The 27403-nt window shown below is 41.3% G+C and overlaps 1 protein-coding gene across 4 annotated transcripts in view; it reads right to left on the minus strand.

The window, feature by feature from the left end:
- Nucleotides 1-2774: 2774 nt before the first annotated feature.
- Nucleotides 2775-27403, minus strand: part of LOC128743669 (very low-density lipoprotein receptor-like) — a 726292-nt gene continuing 701663 nt past the window's right edge. For all 4 annotated transcript variants that reach the window (XM_053840289.1, XM_053840287.1, XM_053840288.1 and 1 more), the window contains 3 exons: nucleotides 26552-26673; nucleotides 26343-26492; nucleotides 2775-5590 (listed from right to left, as the gene is read on the minus strand). In XM_053840289.1, the coding sequence (XP_053696264.1) occupies nucleotides 5546-5590; nucleotides 26343-26492; nucleotides 26552-26673 (317 nt within the window). In that variant the 3' untranslated portion in view covers nucleotides 2775-5545. The remainder of the gene's footprint in view (nucleotides 5591-26342; nucleotides 26493-26551; nucleotides 26674-27403) is intronic.

Genomic DNA, 27403 nt, shown 5'->3' on the forward strand with positions numbered 1-27403 from the left:
GAACTGAAAAAATATTTGGTTAGAGCGTTAGGCATGAAAAACTGAAATGAGAAATTGTACTATTTCATACCTAGCGGTCCTCCAGATAAATCTTTTCCCATGAAAATCAACACTCGAGCTTCTTTTGAGTGTACTTTTATTATAAAGTAATCATTTGCTCGATCGCATCGTGTTTACGATGTTGCCCGTTAGAGGGTTAAATGCTGGACTCGGAAAAAAGTTGCTTAAATGCAGGAATAAAAGTATTGAGATTTTTTTTGCTTAAATGCTGGGTTTGAAAAGAAAGTGCTTCAATGCAGGAATGAGAATTCTGAAATCTGAATTGCAAAAATGTATAGCTTAAATGCTGGACTAATTAGAAGAAAAGAAAATCAGTTGTAGTTAAATGGAATTGTAAGTATGGAAAAATGGTAACTATGGAAAAATTGGTAACTAATGATATTCAATATTCATAACGGTAACTATATGGAAAAATGGTAACGGAAATGCAGTAGTTGTTTGTTGTGCTGCAATAATTAAATGGAATTATATATGGAACCGTGGGTACATTTAAAGTAGGTACTCTGTGCCGGAATCTGACAATCTGCTACAGAAGTTGACCAGCAGTGGAATCAGCAGTTGTCCCCTTACTTTGTTCCGTTCGTGATTGCCGTGCCGGATAGACGATCAGCGGATTGATCGATCTCAGCCACATTCCCATGACAAATGCTGCCGAAAAGATTTGAATCGGGAGTAGATCATTGTCAGTCATGCTTTCTGTTGTGCACTGAGCGTGCTGACGATAGCATGTCCGTGTGCGCTGTGCTTGGAAACACCTACCGGCGTTATGGTTTCGACCGGTGTTGGGGCATTTCACGGGATTACTGGTGAAAGTGGCTGGACCACTGGAGAATGCCGACAAAGTGAAGACCATTATTTTTGATAAAACTGGAACCGTGTCGTACGGTATACCATGACTTCCAGAATCTGTACGTTTGTGAAACATTGTGTTTCCATGTTAGCACGGGCACTATACTGACAATTGTCGGTTCAGTAAAAATAAACAGCGAACAACAGCTAGATAACCCGCAAGCAGCCGAGAACTACGCGCGAGTATTGAATGAGGCACTGCCTTCTTCCGAGGAGTTAGGTGCTTCAAACCTCGAAGACGGTTGGGGCAGTATACGCTCGGCCATCGGAGACTAGGTATTGAGCCTCGGAGTACACAAAATGATTGGTTTGATGGGGAATGCCAACAAGCAGTGGAGGAGAAAAAAAATGCTTGGAAAAATTTTCTAAGTATTGCCACTAGAGAGAACCTGGCCAAATACCGAAGAGCTAGGAGCCAGTTGACCACGATCCTGAGGAGGAAAAAGCGCCAAAAGGAGGACAGAGATTGTGAAGAATTAGAGCAACTATTCCGAGCTAATGACACGCGCAAGTTTTATGAGAAGGTGAACCAAACTCGGCAGGGCTACACACCGAAACCTGACATGTGTAGGGACGAGGGAGGGAATCTAATCACAAACGAGCGCGAAGTGGTCGACAGATGTAAGCAGTTCTTCGATGAACACCTCAATGGCGAAGTCGCAGGAGGCGGAACTGCTACAACTATCGTGGTATTACGCTGGTAAACGCCGCCTACAAGGTACTCTCCCGGATCCTGTTACGCCGGCTATCACCGATAGCACAAGGTTTCGTAGAGAATTATCAGGCGGGTTTCATGGGGGCTCGCGCAACTACGGCCGGGCTAAATTTTGACTATCCGACAGATCTTGCAGAAATGGCACATTGTTGCTTGGGCTGGGACACTCGATTACCTTCGAGACGCGACGAGGGTTAAGACGCTCTTGAGGGGGTGATCCGAAGAGCGGGCATCGAAACGAGAGGCACAATTTTTACCAAGGGTAGCCAAGTTCTAGGCTTTTCAGATGACTTCGATATCATAGCCAGGAACTTTGCGACGGCGGAGGCCATCTACGTCAGATTGAAAGCGGAGTCTAGGAGAATTGAGCTAAAAATAAATGCGTCGAAGACCAAATACATGAAAGCAAGAGGTTCAAAGCAAATGCGCGTCTCCCACGGACGGTCACCGTTGACGGCAACGAACTAGAAGAGGAGTTCGTGTATTTGGGATCGCTGTTGACCGCGGACAACAACACTAGTAAGGAGATCCAGCGGCGCTTCCAAGCGGGAAATCGGGCCTAAAACGCTACGCTACGCTACGATCAGGAAGCGTACGCCGCCGCACGAAGCTAACAATGTACAAAACCATTTTTAGACCGGTAGTTCTTTATGGACTTGAAGCCGTGACGCAGCTTACGGAAGACATGCGCGCCCTTGCCGTGTTCGAGCGGAAAGTGGTGCGGACGATATTTGGCGGAGTACAAACTGAAAGCGGAGAGTGGCGGAGGCGTATGAATCACGAGCTACCGGCACCAGGAACAGGGGGGCCCAACGTGCACGATGGCTCGACCAGGTCGAAAGCGATTTGCGACTTCTGAGACGACTAGGAAATTGGCGACAAGTGGCCCAAGACCGAGTTGAATAGAGACGAGTGCTTGAAACAGCACGAGCCACCCCGGCTCTATCATCACCTACCATCATCAAAAAATCTCACCAGCTCCTAGGTTTAACGCAAACAGCTACATCCAAAAATCACCAAATTTTCACGTTTTACGCTCCATAACCTATTTAAAATCAAAAATCACCAAAAATTCGATGAAACAAAGAAAAGGTTTGATGGCACTTTCGGATCGCAAACAGCAATAAAACTCAAATAATCCTATATTTATTACTCCATTACAGTACATTACCTTTCCAATGTTTATTTATCATCATTTTCTTTCGACGCTTACAGTGTATAGAATTTTGTTTTCTGTTGTTTTACTGGTTGTTTTTCACCTTCTTCTTCTTCATCATCTTCTTTTTGTGTTAGTTGTGTTTTGTCTTCTTTCACTCATTATGTACAAAAATAATCGGCTCCATTTCACTGCATGTATGGTGAGCGTGTGTGTGTGTGTGGTGTGATCTTCTTCTTCCGCACAATTTGTTTGCTTTTGCTTTAATCCCGTTAGTAAAGTTGTTCGATTCAACCGCGTAACCGTAGCCGGGTCAGTTTTTGTTTTTAAACTTTTATGTCCCCAAACCCGGACATTGTCTTTGATTTTATTTTTTCTTTTTTACCCCTCTCCTCTGTAAGGGATACAATCTATTTACTGTTTGGGTTGCGCGTAGAATTTATCGCTTAGCTTGTTTCTTGTTTTTGTTTTCTTCTTTTCTCTTAATAAATTACGTTAATTTAGAGTATGAATTCTCGGGGTTAATGTTTTAATTTTTTTTTGTTTCGCATGTTTCTTACTGCGTCAATTATATTTACAAAATATCAAAAAAGACTCGTGGATTTTGATCTTTTGTTTAGTTTGTTTCGATTTTAAGAATGTGTTTATATGTATGCGTGTGTGTGTGTGTGTGTGTTGTTTGTTGTGTGTTTGCGTGTGATGATATTGTTACTGCTCTTGTTCGCTCGTAGCGATAGCGTTTGTGAATCTTGTCTTGTTAATCTCGTTTAGAAGGTTTGATATCGTTTAAGGGGTATCTTTTATGGTGGCGTTTTACCATGATGGATTCAACTCAGGGCGTGTGCATTACTAAACAGCATACGGTCTCTGTTGCTTTAATGGTACACATTTAATGTTGGTTTTAGTTTCAAGATGTGTTGAGTTGATACAAACTGTACCGTTTATTATTTGGCAGGATTTTTATTTACCTTTTTTTGGAGGGGGAAGGAAATTATGTTATTAAAAACTCTCGCTAAATTTGTTTCAAAATAGTTGCTCGTAGTTTCCTTATATTTGACTATGGAAGGAAAGAAATTGGGTTTAAATCCTACTTTCATTTAATGTTGAGGGATAACAGAAAAATAAACAGTCATCGCTAATAAAGCTACAATGTTTCTACTAGACTAAATTTGGCAAGAATTATGCAGACGGACGTTTTCGTTCGTTCTGTGTTGGAGTGTACTGATTCTCTATCGTAAAGTCTACGGTTATTTGAACTAGGAAAAATGTGGCCCACTGCCAGGATTAAACATTCCGCTAACCACCATTTTGAGCAAATTCTATTCCCGATGAGCGATAACAATTTGGAGGAAACAGCGAAAGATGCGTGCTTAACGATGAGTAGTACCTATAATTGTAATAGCTGTAGAAGAGCTGCGCTGTTGAGAGTGGAAAAAAGCAACTACAGTGAAGTTAGTAATCTTCCCAAAAGCATTCTCAGTCCCGTATGAAGAGTCAAGAAAACTAATTGAGCATTAAAATTATCTCTACAGTAGACGATCGCTTTAACGAAGCACACTGAGTCTACACAGTTTTTTTTTCGTAACCAAAATTGTGCGTGCTGCATAACTGCCTTGATTGTTTTTTTTTCTAGTTGAGTGTTTTAGGAAAATATTTATTAAAGTAAAAAAGTTTCTATAAATTCGCAGGGTTTGTGTTTGATTGTTTTTTTTTATCTTTAATTTTTTTGTGTTTAATTAGAACAAAATAATATCTACACCACTGTTCAACACACCCGCACTAGTATAGTCTAATTAAACATTTGTGTGTGTTCTGCTAATAATAATTCTCTTCGATTTTTTACAATTACTTTACGTTTGGCCTAAAATTTCCTCACCTGAAGACTCGAAGCTACAATCATGATTAAGGCCGAATGAACAATCGATAAAGAAGAACTAGTGTCCAAAATAATGCCTTTAACATTTATTTCACCCGCCATCAAAGCTGCAACTAGACAGGGAATGTCTAGCTCAAGCTTTGAACGAGTTATTTGTTTATTTTTTTTCACACAAGAAAAATTAACAAATTAAACTTATAATGTAACCCTAAAATTTGAGCGAAATCCGCAAGTTGCGTGCACACTTTTGCTAAATAGATATTTTTTTCTACGAAAAATACACACACAAGTTGTAAACTTTCTACAATTAATATTCTAAAAAATGGGAAAAATAGATAGAGGTTGCACCTAACCAAACAAAAAAAAAAACAAACGAATACCTATAATTGTAAACAATTCAACCAACCGTGTTGCGTTGTTAATGTTGCCTCCTACTAACAAACACACACACACTGTCTGCTGCCATTTATTTTTTTCTTAGGGAAGCGCGCACACGCGAATCTAGTATGCCTGGGTTTTCATTCGTCAAAGTTTCGCAAAGTTTGCAAAATTTGACACTCTGACAGTAGGAAGGTACAGCACAGCCTCGGCCGGCAGGTCGGATGGATCGACCCCGCTCCAGGACTCGGTTCATTTCTTCTTTCACCCCCCCACGCGTGCGTGTGAATCATTATCATAATCTTCTTTTTTGTGGTTAACCGCCGCCGCCGCCCGCCCGTGAACAATTGCCCGCAAGTCTTACTCTCGATTTGGTGGTGGTGGTTGTTGTTGTTGTTGTGATTAACTTTTTGTTTTTGCTGACTGGTTTTGTTCTTTGCTGTTGTTGCGTTGTTTATTACTGTTCTATTATGTTTTACTACCTCATCCGGAGACAAAAAAAGGGGAGAGGTTAAACGAAGTCGTTCGTGCCCGGTTTGTTTAGTGGTTCCTGGGCCTGGAATGAGGGGATGGATGAGAAAGGTAATTAGACATAATTCCGTCAATTGTGCTATGAACGAAGAACGTATTATCATGCTGAAAGTAAAATGGATTAGCGGTTGGTTTTAATTAAATTAAATTTTAATTAAATAAAATTTACACACAAACATCTATAATGTAGCTATAAAATCGTTAACAACAATGAGTACAATAAAGAATGCACAGTCTACAATCCGATCTACTGAAAACTGAAGAATTGGACAAATTTTAAAACAGTTTGCATTACTTTCCGTTTCACTGTACTTCTGCAAGCTACTACTGTCCTTCTATTTTCTATCTGTGCTCATCCAAAATATATAAAATCAGGCTACAAGGCAGAAATAAAAACGTTGACAACCATTAATCGTATGGAACACCAAAAATTACAGTATAACAAAGAGGAAAAAAAACAAAATGAGTAACAATTATTGAAATTTAGACAGAGATTTTAACATTTTTGCATGTAAAAATATGTTCATATGTTCCTTAGTTACCTTAGAGAGACTTTTTAGCCCAAGACTTTGCTTTTCATTGAATGCAATGATTAATGGAAACCATGTAGAAGCACTTTACCCGGACTTTGGCTAGGCATTTGATCGCATTGACATGCCAATGCGGTTTTTAAAAGTGTAAAGAAATGGAATTCAATTTATACCCACGGCTTTACTTCTTGATTCGTATTTAACTAATCGCCTAAAAATAATTAAATTTAACGGAAAGAACTCGAATCCAATTCAAGTCATTTCTAGTGTCCTTCAAGGTTTTCAAGGTTAAGACCTCTTCTTTTTATTTTATATGTTAACGGTATTTCCTCCATTTTAAAGGAACCTATATGCCGAGGACATGAAACTCTTTTTGGGAATAAGAAATAAAGAAGACATCTGCGTATTCTAGAATCAAATACACATGTAAAAGGATTATAATCTTAATTAGATTAAGAAATCAAACAGTACAAAAATGTGAAAAAGCTAGGGATTTAAGAATTATCTCAGACTTCAAACTAACTTTCGACGACTATTATAACGTAATAATACACAAGGCAAATAACATGCTAGGTTTTATTTTGATTAAAGCAGCGGAGCGTTTGATGCGAAAAATGTTAGACTGAATACTGAGAAAATTTCGATCTGCGGCTATAAATATTGGGTAGTTTGTGGTACTGGGACTCCAACCCACAATTTCTCGGTTGGTACCCGAGTGCTTTACGCATTTAAACTATACCACTACACTCATGTATTAATTAGTCTCAGACCTAGTTTTGTCCCTACCAGTCCGAAAAAGTTAGTAACAGTAAAATGAAAAACACACCCGGTGTGGTTTAACACCAGCGTGCCCCGACGGTAGGCAACAGACTGTTAGCTCCAACAACAATGCAGTCGATAATCGTCTATCTTCTCGGTCAGCACGATTATTATTTACCTTGTGATAATGCAAACTCAACTCAACTGTTCTGATTATAGCGTCATCTAATTGGAGCTAAACTGAAGAAAATTGTGTGTAACTGTATATTAAAGGTGCATTCGTCTAGCGACCATATCGGGTCAGTTGGAGTGTCGACTACTTGGTATGACTCGTCGGTTTCTCCTTCTGATTTTAACGGGTGACAACTAAAATTTTGGAGTTTATTTCGTAAGCTATCAACAGTGAAAAAACTCAAGATCTCAAAACTCATCAAAAAATCAACTGTGAGTCATGTCAACTTGATCCTATGCAGAAAAAGATCACGGGTGAGTTTTTGGTTTTCATAGCAAGAAGCACAAAACTCACACATATTTCTTCCCGCTTGATCACATTCTGCTTTGCTTCAACTGCTACCTGGAGCTAGGCATTCTCTCGTGCAATACGTAGCTGTAGCTACGATAGAATGAATCTCTAAATAAATCACAAAGTTAAACTAAAACATACATTTAAATTACAAGCTTATCTAATTCTTAATAGACTTTTTACTTTCTAGTTAAGAAAATGTCGATTCCCGCGAAAGAAAAATGGAAATTCTACCAATATGTTTGCCATCATAATTCATGAATGTGTGCAGCATTTTTCGCTGCTGATGTTTTCTCTGACGACGGTAGATTCTCTTTCGCTCTCTGGTTCGTTGTATGAAATGCCAGCTGTGGAAGAAATAAGCAAAATGCTCAAAGCTGAATTTGGTTCACATCGTATAGCAACAGAGTTTGGCGCTTGTGATCAAGGTTGAAATTTCATTTGCTTGAAATCTCATTGAGTTTTTTGCTGCTATGAATTTTTCAACATTGGCTGTCAAAAAAGGCAAAGATACTTGAAGAAAATCTGATTTACTGAAATCAAAGATACATTATCCATTGCTGAAAGAAAATTAGTGAACATGTGAAAACGGTCCGTAATCGGCTGTTCAACGCAGCTTCCGTTTGATGTCGTAACAGGAGTGTTGTACGGCCGTCATGTCAACTTTGCGAATGCACCTCTTGATTCTACCAGTCAACTGTTTGCAATCTGTGACTCTCCAGTGATTTTTGTACACCAAGGAGCTCAAAATCCCGAAGAAATCTTCGATTGGGCTACACTAAGGCTGATTTGCTGGGACGTGGTTTTTGGGTACAAATGGGAACGAATGGGTATTCAGGAACGATTGTGTTTTTTTGGTGTAATGCGATGATGTCTTTTCAGGCCAAAACACGTCTTGTCCATCTGCATGATGTTTTTGTAGAAACGGGATCAAAATTTTCTTCAAATAGTATCCTATGCTTATGTTATGCTGCTTAAACGGGATCAAAATTTTCTTCAAATACACGTTCGTACACATCTTGATTGATGGCCAACTCAGAGGGCTTGGCTTAGCAATACCTCTCTCGGAAATGGCAATATACAGCATCACTTTCTGTTCAAACTCATGCAAACTATCCATGGAATAGTATTGATCATTTCCGAGTATGTGCGTCTTCGAAAGAGGGAAGTATCTTCCGCCGTCCAAAACAAAGCATTTTCTGGAATAATTTTTTTTATCAACCAGCGGCATTGAGATTTCAGCGCCGAAATCTGTTCCTCAGTGTATTCCAGGGCTCTTGTTTTCTTTCGGCACTTTATTGCAACTCTTTTCAATGTTTTGTAGATGTACTGGTGGGAACTGTTGAACTTTCTTGCGACATCCCACTGGCTCACGGAATTCTTGTTGTTGAAGGTACGAGAAAAAGAACGAAGTCCTTCTGCGTTCATCATTTTGACTGGTCTTCCACTACCTTGCTTGCGAGTAATTGTTGAGGAACTTAGGATGTGGTAAACATACACACTCCTTTTACTCTCTGAGCCCGTTTGTTGCTGTGCATAGGGGCCTTGAAAAACATCCAAAATTTTAGTTGTCACTCGTTATTGGTAAAACACAAATCTTTGTCGCATTTCACTTCAAGAGGCTACGACTGTTTCGGGCCAGAACAACGTCAAACTGTCCAAGTTACCATGTAAACGGTGGACACTTGTCCTATTTTGGGATTACCATGATAGCAGCTTAAATATTCTTGGATATGGTTATCCACTTTGATCGTTACTCTAAGCAAAATAGATAATTTCGAAATCAAGATTTTCGAGTTTTGGACTTCGGTGCCTTCGGAGGTCGGTGCCTTCCAGAGTTTTAAGACGTGGAGATTTATTATTTTTTGGTAACCTTTTTCCTCGTCGCGTCGCGAATCAAAACTTTTGTCCTACACTTGAACAGACTCAACACCTTCCCGGGTTTCGCCAGATATGCTGTCTATAATTTTCTGACTGCCGCTGAGTCGCCTGGATCTGCTTGTATGATTTCACCACCCGGGACACCATCCCTGATATGTGTAGGGACGAGTTAGGAAATTTGATCACAAACTGTGTGAACCGGTCGACAGTTGGAAGCGCCTCCTTTGAACTTGGGACTACGCAATAAAACACGGAATTCTAATTGTACCTCCAACCAACCATGTTGGAATTTCCCCACCTATTTATATACGAGCAACCGGGTAACCAACCCCGGTGGAAACCAAGGTCGTATGCTGACAGGGGAGAAGGGCTCCTTCGAGCTACGTTGGCCCTCCGGCGATACTGTGAGGTTGGTTGCGGGCTTTGCAAGCCTGAACCACTAAAAAAACCAAAGCAATGGACTCCGTAAGTAATAATAATAACTCTAATCGGAACAATCGGCAAAGACCCAGGCGACGAAAACGGACTAACGATTGGAAATTAGGAACATGGAACTGTCGGTCTCTAAATTTCCTCGGAAGTAACCACGTACTTTCTAAAGAAGTGAAGAGCCGCAAGTTCGACATCGTAGCGCTGCAGGAGGTATGCTGGAAAGGAACGATGGTACGTACGTATAGAGATGGTCATACCATCTACCAGAGCTGCGGCAATACACACGAGCTGGGCACAGCTTTTATAGTGATGGGCGAGATGCAGAAGCGGGTGATCGGGTGGTGGCCGATCAACCCCCGAATGTGCAGATTAAGAATCAAGGGCCGATTCTTCAATATAAGCATAATTAACGTGCACAGCCCTCACCTCGGAAGTACCGATGATGACAAAGACGAATTCTACGCGCAGTTGGAGCGTGAATACGACCGCTACCCAAGACATGATGTCAAAATTATCATCGGGGACTGTAATGCTCAGGTTGGTCGGAAGGAGGAATTTAAACCGGTAATTGGACGGTTCAGCGCCCACCCGCAAACGAACGAAAACGGTCTAAGACTTGTCGACTTCGCCGCCTCCAAGAACATGGCCATACGTAGTACCTTCTTCCAGCATAACCTCTACCATCGGTACACCTGGAGATCACCCAACCAGACGGAATCACAAATCGACCACGTTCTGATAGATGGTCGGCACTTTTCAGACATTATCGACGTCAGAACCTATCCGGGCGCTAACATTGATTCGGATCACTACCTAGTGATGGTAAGGATACGTCAAAAACTATCTGTTGTGAACAACATACGATACCGCCGCCCGCCACGGTATAATCTAGCGCGACTGAAGCAACCAGAGGTCGAAAACTACGCGTTATCTCTCGAAACCGCGCTGCCGAAAGAGGGAGAGCTGGACACAGCGTAGCGGAGAACGTCCTAGGCAGTGTGGCACCGAATCGACGTAACGAATGGTTTGACGAGGAATGCCAGCAGATATTGGATGAGAAGAACGCAGCGCGGGTACAAATGCTGCGTAGAGCCACCCGTCAGAATGTGGAGCGATACAAACAGAAGCGGAGGCAGCAAATCCGACTCTTCAAGGAAAAGAAGCGCCACCAAGAGGAGAAGGAGTGCGAAGAACTCGAACAGCTGTACCGCTTTCACGACACACGGAAGTTCTATCAGAAACTCAACGGATCTCGCAAAGGCTTCGTGCCGCGGGCCGAAATGTGCAGAGATAAAGATGGAGATATCTTGACTGACGACCGTGCGGTGATTGAAAGGTGGAAGCAGCACTACGATGAACACCTGAATGGCGTGCAGGCGGAAGACCATGATAGCGGAGGAAGTGACCACATTGGTGCAGCAAGCGACGAAGATGTGCCACCCCCATCGATAAGGGAAGTTAAAGAAGCCATCCAGCGGCTGAAGAACAACAAAGCAGCGGGAAAGGATAGCATTGGAGCGGAACTTATTAAAATGGGCCCGGACAAGTTGGCCGGCTGTCTGCATCAATTGATTGTCAAGATTTGGGATACGGAACGACTACCGGAGGAGTGGAAAGACGGGGTTATCTGCCCTATCTACAAGAAAGGTGATAAGCTGGATTGTGAGAACTACCGAGCCATCACTATCCTGAATGCCGCCTACAAAGTGCTGTCCCAAGTCCTCTTTCATCGACTATCGCCAATAGCCAATAGATTTGTGGGAAGTTACCAGGCCGGCTTCATGGAGGGTCGGTCTACAACAGACCAAATCTTCATCCTGCGGCAGATCCTCCAGAAGTGCCGTGAATTCCGAGTCCCCACGCACCACCTGTTCATCGATTTCAAAGCCGCATATGATAGCGTAAACCGACAAAAGCTATGGAAAATTTTGGACGAAAATGGCTTTCCGGGTAAGCTTACTAGACTTATCATGGCTACGATGGATGGGATCCAGTGCTGTGTGAGAATCTCTGGTGGATTGTCGGACCCATTCGAATCTCGCAGGGGACTTCGACAAGGAGATGGTCTTTCCTGCCTGCTATTCAATATTGCGCTTGAAGGTGTTAAAAGGCGATCGGCGATCGAAATGCGGGGCACGATTTTCAATAAATCCAGTCAATTTATCTGCTTTGCTGACAACGTGGATGCTGTCGGCAGAACAATTGAGGCGGTGGAAGATTAGTACACCAGACTGAAACGCGAAGCAGAGAGGATTGGATTGAAGATAAATACGTCTAAAACGAAGTATATGCTGGCGGGCGGGACCGAGCGCGACAGGGCTCGCTTGGGCAGTACCGTGGTAATCGACGGGGATGAGTTCGAGGTAGTCGACGAGTTCGTATACCTTGGCTCACTGGCAACAGACGACAACAATACCAGCCGTGAGATTAAAAGACGTATTATCAGCGGAAGTCGGGCCTACTACGGACTCCACAAACACTTGCGGTCGAACAATTTGAGCCCCCGTACAAAGTGCACCCTGTACAAAACGGTAATTAGACCGGTTGTCCTCTACGGGCACGAAACGTGGACACTGCTAGAAGAGGACCTACGAGTGCTCCGAGTTTTCGAACGGCGGGTGCTAAGAACCATCTTTGGCGGAGTGCAAGAGAACGGTGTATGGAGTCGAAGAATGAACCACGAGCTCGCGCGTCTCTACGGCGAACCAAGTATTCAGAAAATGGTTAAAGCTGGACGGATACGTTGGGCAGGACATGTTGCTAGAATGCCGGACAACTATCCTGCAAAAATGGTTTTCGCATCAAATCCGGTAGGAACAAGTCGAAGAGGGGCACAGCGAGCGCGGTGGCAAGACCAGGTGAAGCGAGATCTGGCGAGCACTGGGTGCCCGCGGAACTGGAGATCAGTTGCCATGGACCGAAACAGATGGAGAAATTATACTGCGCAGGGCTTGTCATAAGACGTTAGGCCAATTAACTTCCCCACCTATTTAGTGTCCTTAGGCGAGTTCGGCATGTGACACTCGCACCTACTCGTTCCACCTTCAATTTCGGTGCTCGAACGCACGTGATAGCTGATCGCGCTCGACTGTATCGTATGCTGCCCTGAAATCCACAAAAACATGATGCGTGGGCACGTTGTACTCTCGACATTTCTGGAGGATTTGATCCGTAGTAGCACCCATAAAGCCCGCCTGATACTACCCTACAAATTCTTTTGCTATTGAGGATAGACGACGCAACAAAATCTGTTTCTGCTATATCGCCGTTGAGCTGCTCTTCTAAATACTGCTTCCACCTGTCGACCACCTCGCACTGGTTTGTGATTAGATCCCCGCCATCGTCCCTGCACATGTCAGGTTTTGGTGTGTGGGCCTTGCGAGTTTGGTTCACCTTTTCGTAAAACTTGCGGGTGTCATTAGCCCGGAATAGTTGTTCTAGCTCCTCACGATCTCGGTCCTCCTTCTGGCGCTTTTTCCTCCTCAGGATCGTGGTCAACTCATTTCGCGCTAGTCGATACTTGGGCAAATTCTCTCTCGTGGATATACTTAAGCTTTTTTTTTCGTCTCTATCACTTATTGGCATTCCCCGTCAAACCAATCGTTTCGTACACTCGAGGTTTCCACACCTAGCACCGCGGTTGCGGCCTCGTTGACGGCCGAGCGTATCATACTCCATCTGTTTTCAAGGGTCGATGCAACCAACTCCACAGAGGAAGGTTGACCTTCATAGAGTGCGCACGCGTAGTTCTCGGAAACTAGCAGGTTGCCTAATTGCCAAATCGTCGATATCCGTACCCCGTAGGGAGCGTACGTTGGTGATGTTCGAGAAAAATCGACCATCGGTGAGAATATGGTCAATTTGGTTTAATGTTCGTTGTCAGATAATCTCCTGGTGCTTTTGTGGATATCGTGGCTTTGGGGTTGCGAGAAAAGAATGTACTTCTGATCACAAAATACTGGGGTAGCTGCAAAAGTTGATGCACCGTTGGCCGTTATCGTTTGTGTGTTGTGTCGGTGTACAGGCAATGGAACCCGATAATCGACCTAGACATGACTTCCCTGCCTATCGGGGCGTTTATGATGTTTCGTGGTGAACAGCTATCATACGTTATCTCAAGCTGGGCGTAGATCGCTTCCATTTCGTCATCGGGTCTACCTTCATGGGGACAGTGCACGTGTAATTGAGTCGCCTTCCAGTTCACTACGCAATTCTGCATTCTGCCCATCACTAAAAAAAGCCCATTCCCAGCTCTAGTAAAATTGGGCCGTGCCGCCACGGATTTTCCAAACCTTCTTGACTTTGCGATAGATCTCCTACAGTGCGACAATGCCGAACTTTCGGGGTTCTAACTGATTGACCATCGCCCTGTCACCTTCCTAGTATTTTCCCTAGTAAGGCAGGTTTAGGTAGGTTGCCTTACTAGTGCCACGCTACCGAGACTCGTGATGCGTGGCACCGTTTCGGTACACTCTCCCTCTCAGTTCCAACTGTTCTGTCAGAGTCGGTTCCGCCGTAATTGATGCCTACAACTCGTGATTTTTGTTTGAGTTCTGCCAAAAATCTGCATCACTTTTACTGAAAAAACGCAAGTGCATATGTTCTTTGTAACCAGCATCACTATGAGTCCATAAAGAACTACTGGTTCAATAAGGCAGTCCGCGGAAACGCTGACAATTGTCAGCTGATTTGACTACATGACATCGATATGATGAATTTGATTTGTTTTGGGGAAATAATTAGATCATATTTTTATGATGAAAAACTCTTAAATACACTGATTGTGAAGATTTGATACAAAAATGAGATTTATGATTAATTTGAAGAATCAATGTATGTTTGGAAATATATTTAACTTTACTAAACAAATAATATGAATAACATCAGTTGAATTTAAGTCATATTGCTTATCAATTTTTAATGACATATTGATGAAATACAGTATATGATGAATATGATGAGCTTATATTACCTAATATTACTCAATTACTAGTTAAATTAATCAAAACTAATGATGGATTTTTTCTGGGTAAATCGATATAAGAATAACGACAGAAATTCAAAAGAAATAATCTGTTGAAAATTATTCCTAAATGGTGTAGGTACCCAAAAATTAACTTTCACGGACACCCACCGTAAATGTTCGATTATAAAACAAAGCAAAACGTCGATCTACCATGCGTTTCCATTGCGTTACACTCTAATGGAGGTGCACTATCGACGGTAACTTTTACCAAACTATTTCATCCAATGGAATTCACTTCCGGTGATTGGGCACGGAAACAAAAAAAAAGGAAGCAGACCAAGCACACATACACGCAATAACTTAACAACTTAAACCAATCAGGAACGGGGAACGAGAAAAAAAATAGTAAAAAATAGTTGAGTGCATGCTGTACAACGATAAGCGCGCGACTGCAGCTGCCTGCCGAGCAATTCATCGAAATGCAGTCCTGTGCTGGAGATACCTAGACCCCGTGTGCGCACTTCCTGCGCGGACACAACTGCCAGCTGCTGCTACTGCCGCTGCGGCTGCGGTGCTTACCTGCTGGTGGTGCGATTGACGGTTCGGTTGCTTTTAGGAGCGATTGCTAGAGTGCTTGTTTCGCTTACGTTCGGCAGTGGAACGCATTTATCTCGAGTGGGTGCAGCACACGTGCGGCCCATTGTGGACAAAAGTTGTTGTAGGACAATTTTTGGTAGTTTTTTTTTTGTTGTATTTGTTTTGTCACACGGTGACGTTCGTTTGTGGGTCGTGCATTAGAGAGAGGGCGTGTGGTAAATAGATTTGTTCGATTTGCGTTTTACCAGTCGGTGAATTGATGCGTGAGTGAAGCGGTTTTGAGGAGAAAGAAACAAGAATGGATCATGATATTACTATACAACACATACACAGCGATTGGTTTAACTGTGGCGGGCTTGAGCCTATCGTTATGTTTCCTAATTGGTTTTTTAAAGCCTTTTTAAGTGTCAAGCGATGACAGAATACGGAATCTATTTTGGGTGCTTTGATGGTGAAGTAGCTTCTGTGCTTATGTTTATCGAATATTTCAAAGCTAATTGCAATTTACCTATAACCTATTTCTACTGCACTAGCCGATATTTTAATTAAATGAAAATAGCATTTATTTCGAGTACAATCAATATGAACATACATTTCACAATGCCAAACCCTCCAGCTGCGTCTGCGAATCCGAGGTTGTTTTTGTGTCCCTTTTGCCAATACAATTCAAACACAAACAATACTGAATCAAGAAAAACTGACAAGTAAAACTTGCAATAAACAACATTATTCTCGTTTTAAGCGTCATTTTTCTTATGTTGTTGGAGCCAAGCAGTAGGTAGTAGCTTTGCATTATTAAGATGCGACTGCTTTGGCTGCTGTTTCGCTGCTGCTGTATTCGTATATTTCTTTCTGTGTGCTTTTTTTTCTCCCTCCCGTGGATTTTCAAACACTCGAGCGAATCGTAAAGCTGGCTGCACTCGAGAAATTGCAAATGCAAATGTTTTACCTTGCCATAAGCAGTGAACTACCCCCGTTGTTCGTACCGGATCCGATAGTAGTAAGAGGTCGAAAAACCGGATCCTGCCGTACGATGCCAACGGAAAAACCGGCGAGGGTGGGTGAGATTAGCATTCTTCCGCTCGCTGCCGGGGTGCTTGTTTTGCACAAGTTGCATATTTGTGTGCCATTTTGTGTGTGTGCTCCTCCGAAACAGTCAGTGCCGTTTGGCTGCCGTGCAGCTGTGCATCTGCTGCTGCTGCCGCTGCGGGACTTTTGCAAAACCTTTTTCCCCTTTCTTTAACGAAATTCGAAAACATCAACTCCCGAGCTACCGGGTGGCGAGTGCGCTTACATGTAAATTTTATTGGCATTCCAAGTTGGTCTTGGTGTGAGCATTTCCCGCCGGTGCGGAAAAGGTGGAGTGTGCTGCCTTTTTTTTTGTTTCCTAAACGGAATGTTGCAGAAGAAATTCGGCCACGGACCGTGGGACGGACGTGTATTTACAGGAGCCAATAGAGGATCACTGTTTTGCTTAGTCAAGGGCCAATTTGGAGAAGGAGAAGAAGCACACTTGTGACAAACGTTGCTACTTTTTGCAGGCAGAAATGATTCACCCGGCACCCACTGGAAGATGGTCACTGCAAGATGATTTAAACTGGTTCAATAATGTTTGACACAATGCATGGCATTTAATTTAACACTGCTTTTGATAAAGAAAACTGCCAAACGACATCCGAAAAGTTCAATTTTTGTAAATTACCTACAAAATTGAGTTTCAGTTGAAATTTGGTACAAAACTTTTCATTATACCGTATTACATTTATTTCAATCTTACGTACATATTTCATTTACACCGTAATCGAAAGGGAAAAAAAGCGTACATTTTCAAGCATATGAAACTATTCAAGCCAGCCAAAAATATTTGGTAGGCTACCTAGGCTTGAAAAGCGACATTTTCAGTGCACCGGGGATTGTCAACTAAGCAAACGTGTGTCTGGAAAAAACAACACGAAAATTCCGTGCTGTTTTGGCCGGATACTGCCATTATGGAACAAAAATCGTAGAGCGCCAAAAGTCGCCAACGACGTACAAGAGGTGCCCAAGAACAAAAATACCTCCAATAATGCGTTAAAGTTCCGATCAGGCGCTGAATGGAACAATATTAGGTCATTCAAAGCTTGTTCTTCGCGAAAACCGAAACAGTGCACGAAACTAAGGACTGTATTCGAAAAAAAATTAGACGCGCAATTTGCTTTTGTGAGTAAAAATGACTAGAAATTTTACCTAAAAGTATCCAGGTAACCAATAAGCATTACCAATGCAATTTAAACGCAAGCCATTGAGCCTTTGAGTTATCATAGATGCTACTTAAATGCTTCTTCGGCAAAATACAAAGCAAATTTGCTGCTAAGCCTCTTATAGCGCTGACAATGCATATTTGCAGCTAATTACCGACAAGAAAAATTAGAGTAGAATTTTGTATGCCATTTTATAACAGCTATGTGGTCAAAATATCTGTTATATTTCTCAACGCAATCATGCAATGAACATGATCTGACATGAGGTTTGTCATAATCTGTACGGATCGCGACAAAGTGTTTGTCGCTTACAAGTAGTGATGTCAATGAATCTGAATCTGATCGCTTCTATGATCTTGATTGCTAGAAGCGATTTTTTCTATCCCTGGTGGTTACAGTACAGGCATACCTCGATATAAGACAATTTATAATTTTTAAAAGTTGTCTTATATCGAAACATGTTTTTTCAAAAAAAAAATTGCATTAGCGGTCGCCAATTTTGCTCTGTGTTATGTGTTTACGGTTTTTGAACTATTTATTATTGTTTGAACTATTAGTTTTTTACTATTTTTGGGGTTATTTTGAAATAATGAACATCTTCGTGGCGCCGATTTCAGAATGAAAAAAAGCTCTGGTATCGTTACCAGCTATGTCAAAGGGATTTGTTTCGATATAAGACAAAAATTGTCTTATATCGAATTGTCTTATATCGAGCTTGTTTTATAACGAGGCTGTCTTATATCGAGGTATTCCTGTAATGGCTTCAAAATTAGACGAAAGGCGTAAAGAAATTTTGGGTGCTCCTTTCTAAAACATACATGCTTCTCATTGATGGATTGATGAACAGCTCGAAATCGCACATTCAACAGTATACAGTATCCCAAGTAATCCATTCAAAGAGCTATAAATTACCACGCGGAAGAATGATAGCGGTAGAAAATGCGGCATTGAAGGCGTAGATCCGATGAAATCCAACAAATTCAAGACTCAACCCAAAATTTCGAATCGGGATGTGACAAAAACACTGCTTAGTTTTGTGCAAAAGTTATAACTACATGCGTTCGGAACTGCAATGGCGTAGGCCAAACTCGTATTTTTAGTCTTAGACCTTGAAATGCGGTCAGGCATTAATATTAATATTTTTTAGAAACGATGGTTCTACAATTGATGGAGGGACGGTAGGGGAAAGTATTACTCATTACTTTCCCCTACCGTCCCTCCATCAATTGTACCGTCAACGCAGGTAATTCCGATCAGTTCTGAATTCCGATCACTCAACTAAAGTAGCCGATTTTTAAAAGATTGAATTAAAATGTATAGCTCATAGGCAAGCTTTGATCATGAGGATTCCCATAAACTATGGTTTTTGATTCCATCTTCTAAAAATTGACAACTTTAGTTGAGTGATCGGAATTACCCGCGCTCACGGAAGAACCATCGTTTCTAAAAAGTATTAACTGCTATGGCAAACAAAACATGGTGGCAAAAACTCGCGCAAGGAAGCTGTACAGGAAGTGGTTCACAACACCGTTCCGCATTACATCAACATCAACACCGAACAAATCCTGTGACAAGAATAATATATTGGCCTAACTTCGCAATTTTCGAGAGTATTGTAAACGCACCTAATTATGCATATGGTTCCTAATTCTGCGCCTCGCATATTTTCTTTAAAAATCCCAGCATTCTTAAATGAATAACTCTAGACACACATATTTTCCAAGATTTGTTGATTAAAATAAAAATTTGAAGGAATTTGGAACTTTAGACTGAAATGTAGGGTGCGCAGAATTAGGCACCCTACCGAGAATTACGGTGTAAGGAAGCTGTCGAAATTCGGTAAAAAATTCCTTGACTGGCAAGCAATTTGTGGATGTGGCAAAACGAGTCAACCATTCATCACATTAGGGATCGTTAACGAGTAGATCTTCAAAAACACATGCTTCCAAATCCAAACATCTCCGGTAGACACACCTGATCGCGAAAAAAGTAGATTAATTCTTTAAAAAATAAAAACAAGTTAGCTTTTCAAAGTGGCCTAGGGTCAGATTGATCCCAAGGTACAGACAATCAGCATCTTTAGCTCGAGCAGCACGTTCCTCTCAAGGTACAGACAAAGGGTTAATGATTTCACTCACTGATGACGTGTGAGTAAAGAATGTATTTAAAAAAAGTTGGACACGCAGAACAGGTTGTACATTTATATCCTTGAAGTTCGATTCTCTTCAAACTTTCTGGAAATGAAGCAATACGTTAGGTAATGAAGCTACGTTTTGACACTATTACTTTTTTCTGTTTTACTTGTCTTAGACTCTGTCGCGGTCCAACGTAAATCACTTTTTTATTAAAGGTGGAGGAGCGTTTGGTGAGGAAGAACGGTAGACTGGATGATACTGCGAAACTTCGATGTGGGGCCAAAAATATATTGTGTAGGTCAATTACTGGGTGGGACTCTAACCCACATTCTTTCGAAAATTGCATGTGAGATTATCTAATATAGAGTGTCGTGTACTGATAGTTTAATTGTCAAAACATTTGGGCGCAAACCAAAAGAGTGTGGGTCAAAGTCCCACTCAGTAATTGAACTACACAATATATTGTTGGCCGTACGTCGAAGTTTCGCAATATCATCCAGGCTACCATTCTTATAGGAATTATTTGATTTTTTTTCGAAAACTTGAGTTTTACAACATTTTTTTTCGAATACTTACGTTGTCTGTATATTGGGGTCAATTTGTCCTCAAAATTCAAATTGCTGTATCTCAGCGAAAATTTGATGGATTTCCAAATGTTTAGACGTTTTAGAAAGATAATTTAATGGACTAAATGATAAAATTTTATCATAATCCTGTAAAATACCACACGTAATTTTGAAGAGCTCGTGTATGCGTATATTTTTGTAGAAGGAAGGAATTCTAGGTGGTAAGGATTTCGTGATATAAACGTCACAAATCTGAAAAAATCCGATTTTTACGACTTTTTTTTACTAAAACCCCTCCTTGTAAAAGGTCCCCCGCCACGTCGATATTCGAAATTTCATCATTTAAATTATCTTTCTGAAACATCTAAAAACTCGTCAAGTTTTCGCTAAAATATAGCAGTTTGAATTTTGGGGTCAAATTGACCCCAATGTACAGACAACATAAGTATTTTTTTGTACAGACAGAAGGTTAAAAGCGTCAAAACTGTCACCAACTTAAAAAAAGTGTTATCGACAGCTTGGTAGCCTGGATCGGGGAACAAATCGAAAACCGGAAGCCACAGACAGTGATGGCAAAAAAGTAGCGGCCGGTGCTTTCAAGCGGATCCCCACACTCTTTGTCCGAGATGTCGCAAACGAGTCGGCTTATAAAAAGGTTGTAACTTCAAAGCGCAACGAAAACCAACACTAGGGAGCCAAAACACGATCCCGGAAGCTGTCTACACGTGATGATGCTGACGAATCGATTGCGATTCGATTGCGTGATGATGGGCGACGAAACTTGCGTCAAGGAATTTTCTACCGTAATCGGAAAGTAAAAACAGACATTTCCAAGCATATGAAGCTGTCGACGTTCGCTAAGAAACGTCTGGTCTGGCAGGCTGGCAAGCTATATGTGCCTGTGGCTTAAAAGCGACATTTTTATTGCAATCGAGACCGTCAGCTAGAAAATTTACGTGAGCGAGAGTCTGAAAAAAATGCCAGTTTCTGTAGCAATAAGATTATTTCGTATTGTTTTGGCTGGATTTGGCATTTTTACGGAAGTATTACGGGACAAAGGTCATGCGGTGGCATACTGCCAACAACGTACAGGTTGTGCCTAAGAAACTCATCCAACACGCCAAAACCAGTGTTGCGAAGCTCACACTCGTGTATTCTAATTTTCTCACACACGCGTTCTCATGCTAACTGGCATGAGTATTTCTCTCGGATTGTCTTTCTTATTTTTCATTGCCCTGCGACGCGTTCTTGCGAGTTTGTATTTAGTTATCAACCACGATCGTCGTTCTCGTTCGTCATTGCCAGCCGCCCAGCTGATACCGAATGCTCACGAGGACCGGCGCTCTTACCCACGTTTGAAGCGAGGGCATGAGATGAAGAAGAAAGTAGGAAGTAAAGCAAAATTTGCAGCCATACATCTTACTCACGCACGCGGGTTGTTAATTTCGTGAGCGAGTTGCGCAGAACAACGCTACGAAGCTGTGTACTCGCGAGTGTGTCAGGAGCACACAGCAACAGTGCACAGTGGGAATTGTTTTGCAAAAAAGTACTTTATTTCCATATTTCCAAATGCCGCTGGGCTAGGAACAATCTTTTGATCTGGAAATTAAATAAAAAGGAAACTTATCCAATTATTTTCTACTATGTAGAGTAGGGCGGGGCATAAGTGCGATGTTTGAAGTTGTCATCAATTTTCGTGAGATATAAAGAAGGACAACAACATAATATATTATATAATGATGCAGTTACTCAATGTCTTCACATTCAACCATAAATCATCTGCGGGAATAGTGTTTTGCAGAATAAATTTTTCTTTCTTCTGATCAAGTGCAGATTCGCACTTTTACGCCACTAGCGGGGCAAAAGTGCGAATACCGCGAGGCAAAAGTTCGAAGCTAGAATCCATGAAGTTTGCCCAGCAGGAGCTGACAAAACCATATTATCTTCAATCTGCGTTATGTTTCGGTAAGGAATATTCTCAATTTGCATCTTTTCTATTTTGCGCTGGTGTATTGCAGCCTCCGTTAGATCGAAACTTTTCCAAACGTCTGTTTTTTGTTTCATCAGCAGAAACACGTTGTTTTTCTTCGGCTAACATATGTAGAGCACACAGTTTTCTGCAGATCTTTTATTTCTAGTATCTGTATTATAGTGCTGTATATAATTAGCTATACATTTTTGCTTCGTCCATGAATCGAACTTTTACCCCGCTAGGCGCTTGACGGGGTTAGATTAAATTACGGAAAAGCGAAATATATTTTGTAAATTATTTTCGCTGTATTTTCAAAACAGATATGTGAGTGATGTAAAAAGCTGCTACAAATTTTCAACAAGTAATATCCTCCTGTTGATATCGTATTTGCTGTATAACGAAAAATTACTTCAAAACCGCCCTAAAATAACATTTGCACATAACTCAGCAACTATGCTTCGTAAGCAACCAAAGTTTACGTTAGATTCAAGCTGTCAAAGTAGTCACCCATCTATGCCAATGTAGAAAATTTACTCGGAATCTGCACCGATAAATCATTGAATCGCACTTTTACCCGCATCGCACTTTTACCCCTCCTTACCCTATATTTTATTCTTGACAGATACGTATTTCGCCTACGACTTGCAGGCTTCCTCAGTGTCTGTTTTCGAACTCTACTAAGACGCTCCGAAAACTTCAGTCAAGCTTTTTATATTAAAAGAAAGCTATTTTTATGGGGGTTCCAATGGTGTGATCCTTGTTTACGGCACGCGCTTGTTTCTAGCATTTTTGACCAAATGAAGGGGATTTTGCCTTACTTTTCTAGCAGTACAAAGATATATTGATCAATAACTCTGGAATCCGCTGGGATAAAACCGTTCTTTTTGGCAGGGTATTTGTTCGCAGAAAAATTGGTCATTTTACCCTAATTTTCTCAGTTAACGTTCTCAAATTAAGGTAGCATGGCCTTTATTTGACCAAGACTACAATAAAAAAACAGGTGCTGTGAACAAACACAAATCTGTTCGAAAGTATGTAAAAATAACTTTCGTGTGTTGAAAAAAGATATAATTTCAAAAGAATGATCTAGCTCAGCGGCATTTTGAGATATAGAGATAAAAGACTTTTTTCGAAAAAATCTCCACTGTGCAGTGGTAGGTTGTCGTACGCATACGGTGGTAGGTTGTCGTACGCATGTGCTTTTCACATTCACTCGCGTACTGGTCGGCATCGTTTGTTGCTCGCTCGATTTGTAACATTGGTCAAAACAATGTCCAATTGAGAAATATTGAGCCATCATCAAACGGAACCTAAAAAAACCAAATCAAGACTGTTGGAAGCAAGAAATAATTTAGGGAACACGCGTTCTGCAGCAAACAAAGTGGAAGAGGCGGTTGTATAGAATCTGATGGCAGGAGTTAACCGAAAGGGCTGACAATTCGTCTTCGGTCAACTGGAAGGTTCGATGCATATTTTGTACTAAACTTTCAGAAGCAAAAAAGAAAACGTAATCAATTTACCAGCATTCTGTTTTAACCAAATTTTGATTGTAACAAGCTTTTAGCAATGTCCATGAAAATCGGAAAATTTTCTTTCTGTGAAAATAAGAGACCTCGAAACTTTTGAATTTTGCCTTCGTTTAGAAGTTTATAGCCTACACCCGTTGACAAAATTTCAAACGTATCTGGAAGTTTGCGGACCAATTTGTACAATAATGTTGAAAAATGGCCAATGCCAAGACCTGCACGTAAGAAAAAGCACTCCATATGGTGTATTAGGGGGCGCACTATAGGACGGATTAAAAAAAAGTTTCTTCGTTTTCGAAGTACTTTTTTGTTATAACAAAAAAAGCATAAATGCATTAAGGAGATGGGTCAATATATAATCAATTCAAATTTTTTATTTAAAGCCGAAAATAAACAAATTTTAAGAAAAAATTGTACAAAATGTTATTGTTGTTGAAGAAAGAAAATTTCTATCTCTTAAGGGAAAGAAATTATAATGCTATAAACTAATGTATCCCCTTAATACTAGTTTTTCTAATTTTTTTGGTTATTTTCATTTCTCGGCAGTTTTGATATTCCACAAAGTTTAACATACTATGAAAATAAATCTTTTTACTGAAAGAAGCGTAGTTCTTTCCTATTGGACGTTCAAGCTATTCCAGCTTTTGTCTAATTTTCAAACAATTCATGAAACAAATGATTTGCATGAAAGCTCTTCTGATGCACCACAGGGGAGTAACCTGGGACCGCTACTTTTATCCTTATCAATCACCGATACTTGCTTTATTATATCCACTAGATACAGACTATTTGACGTTGACTTCTACATTTTTAAGGGTGAGGTCTATTTAGGATTGCAGGCAGATACTATGGATGGTTCATTTGTTTGTATAGCAGTATTCTGCACACGGAATGTAATTTCTTACACACGGAAAAAGCATTATATTAGCAGTACCAGAATGAGAATGAAGTGACGATTGAATCTCATCTTTCAAGGACCTCGGAATTGTGCTTGACACAGTCTATGTTGGTAGTATAATCAATATATATAGAATGCCAGTGTCGCTGCAGCGCGCGTGGTAAACATCACACATGTTCAGATAATGTATTTACATTATATATGCATATGTGTGTGTAGCTGAGATTCATCAAAAGAGGAATCTCATTGTCAAACTTTGACAACCAGTTTAAAGTTTCAAATATGGCTGCCACGTAATGTGATTGGAAACTTCGTTTGCTTCAAATTTCTGAAAAAACGGTGCAAAAGGGCGCAGTTCTGGGATTCAATTCATCCGGACAAAAAGAAAAAGAACATTTAAAAACATTTCACTGGCATGAAAACACAGCGATGAGCGCACTGATGACAGCACCAACCAGCGCACAGATAAAGAACAGATAAATAACAATGAGCAACTTTGACAATGAAGTTCCCGATTCACAGACTTGATACAGATCGTTAGCATCATGTTTACCACAATGAGTCCTGTAGAAAAACAGCGACACTGGCATTCTATATATATTGATTCTACTATGTTGGTCTATGTTAATAATATCAGCGATCGATGACAGTTCATTGATTTTCCGAAAACAAAAATTAAATTACCGATACTTAGCAAAGAATTCATCTGCTGACTTTTACCAACCATTTTTTTAAATATAACATTTGAACAAATAGTTTGCCCAGCGACAAAAAAGCGTTAATAATGAGGCTTGTGCCAGTTTTCGTAGTGTAAAACGAAAAACTAACCAGAAATGAGAAGAAACCAAAGGAACCCCTCCTCCCCCCGCGCGTTTTGGGTTGACATCGGGACTTAACCTCGGAATGCACAGCGCTAACTGAGGCGGCTTCCGTCGTCGGCTGACGAAGGCCTGTGCACTTCCGCAGAGCGGGTAACGCGCGCACCAGCCCATTGCCAGTGACCGTAATTAGGTGAACTTTTCCGCTTTTTCCTGTCAGTGACCAGCTTTCATTTAGTCAGTCCGAACTGCGGCTGGGAACAAAGTGAGAGTGAGCTGCAGTAAACGGGTGCTGAACCGGGTCGTTTTCGCAATTATTATTTACATTCTCCAGTCGGAACATTAATTGCGTCGTTTCTGGCCGGCTTTGTGTCTGCATTGTTTGTCTTGTCGTCGTCGTCGTCATTGTGGGTCTCACTTAAAAATGCGACCACTGCACGAGGTCCTCCTTTCGCCGAGGAATTTTGCATCCAAGCGCCGGCAGTCCGGACGTTGTGAATGCAAAGTTTTTAAAAAATGTTTTAGCTTTTAATTAGATTTCATATTTTCGTTGCCTCAATGGTTGTCAAGTTCGGGGAAGGAAACGGTCGCTTTTCCTTCTTGCAGAAGTGCGGTCGAGTTGAATGGAATTTCAGCTGCGGTTTAATTACAGTTAGCTTTATGTATTAGGCTTATCCGCACTTTGAGAGCCAGTCCGATGCGATATTATACAGTGCAAATTGTACGGCATTGTGAAAGAAGTTTTATCATCAAAGAAGTTTTTTAACGAGCTAAAAATGTTTCTTCCTTAAGCTAATTTGGTTAGTGTGTCTTTGTCTTTGCGATTCACTGCATTTACACTAGTGCGTTGTATCGGTTTCGCAAGACCACTTCTGAGCCTGTCGAAAGCTCTTTACCTTATACTAACGGAGTAATCCCTGGTAAAAGCTCTTACCTCTTCACCCACCGTGCTGGGGTACATGCGGTTCGGTGGGTTCTTCTCCAGTGTGAACTGGTCTTCGGTAGTCTTCCGATAGACCGGATTGTCAAAGTTCATCGAGGTTGAGTTCCGGTGCACGTAATGCCGATAGAGAAGGTAGCAGAACTGTGGAATTTGCGAAAGATATAAAGTTGAAGTTCGCGGTAACAATGATCACAACTTACCAAGAACAGTATGCTGACGCAAACTGCGGCGACAACGATGACGATGCCGGCCACTAATCCGGAATCGGGCTCTACCACTCCCGGTTGGATGATGGTTCCGTCGGTGCCATTTCTTACGGTAGCTAGATAGTTTGACGATTAAAAAAAGAAAAAGTTCGAATTAAAATCAACTGTTGGGTAAACAACATTCAATCCGCAAACGAATATCCACAACTCTTTTAGCCTGTTTTGCTATCACACACCAACACGCATATGATGTTACCTCAACCTCCGTCACCATAATTGTTTGTAAACGAAAAACATCCGTTAGAAGTTGTAAATTGAATTATAATTAATTAACCTAACAAAAACAACATAAAACGACAACTGTTTGTAGTGTTTACCAACGAAACAAATACGCATCAACGAATCGACAAACGGAAAATTGAGAACATACTTGAATGGCACTCGGAAACGGTACGCCGAACACAGTGAATGACAAAGTTTGCGCGATTGTTTTGTTTGATTTTTCAATCGATAGCGATAACTTTCTCCACGAAACATCCGGCGATAGCTCAGAGCTCATCCTTTCCATCCTTTCCGAGCGAAACGACGAAATGGCGAAGCATCATGACAAAGTGCCGCCCGCAGGCTGAATGGCTGAAAAACTCAAACAGAAAGCTCCAGCTGGGCTAGCTGGCTGGGACACACCAGAGCAACAGCAGCAGCAGCACCAAGCATCGGCAATAGTTAAACAATTAAACCGAAGTGAGTTGGTACGGGCTGGCATGGCGCACACACACACAGCACAGATCCAGGCGGATACAGCCAGTGGGCGGTCGATTCGAGGAGACACTCGTACCGGAACTTGCT

The sequence above is a fragment of the Sabethes cyaneus genome, chromosome 3, assembly GCF_943734655.1.
Source record: "Sabethes cyaneus chromosome 3, idSabCyanKW18_F2, whole genome shotgun sequence".
Classification (NCBI taxonomy): Eukaryota; Metazoa; Arthropoda; class Insecta; order Diptera; family Culicidae; genus Sabethes; species Sabethes cyaneus.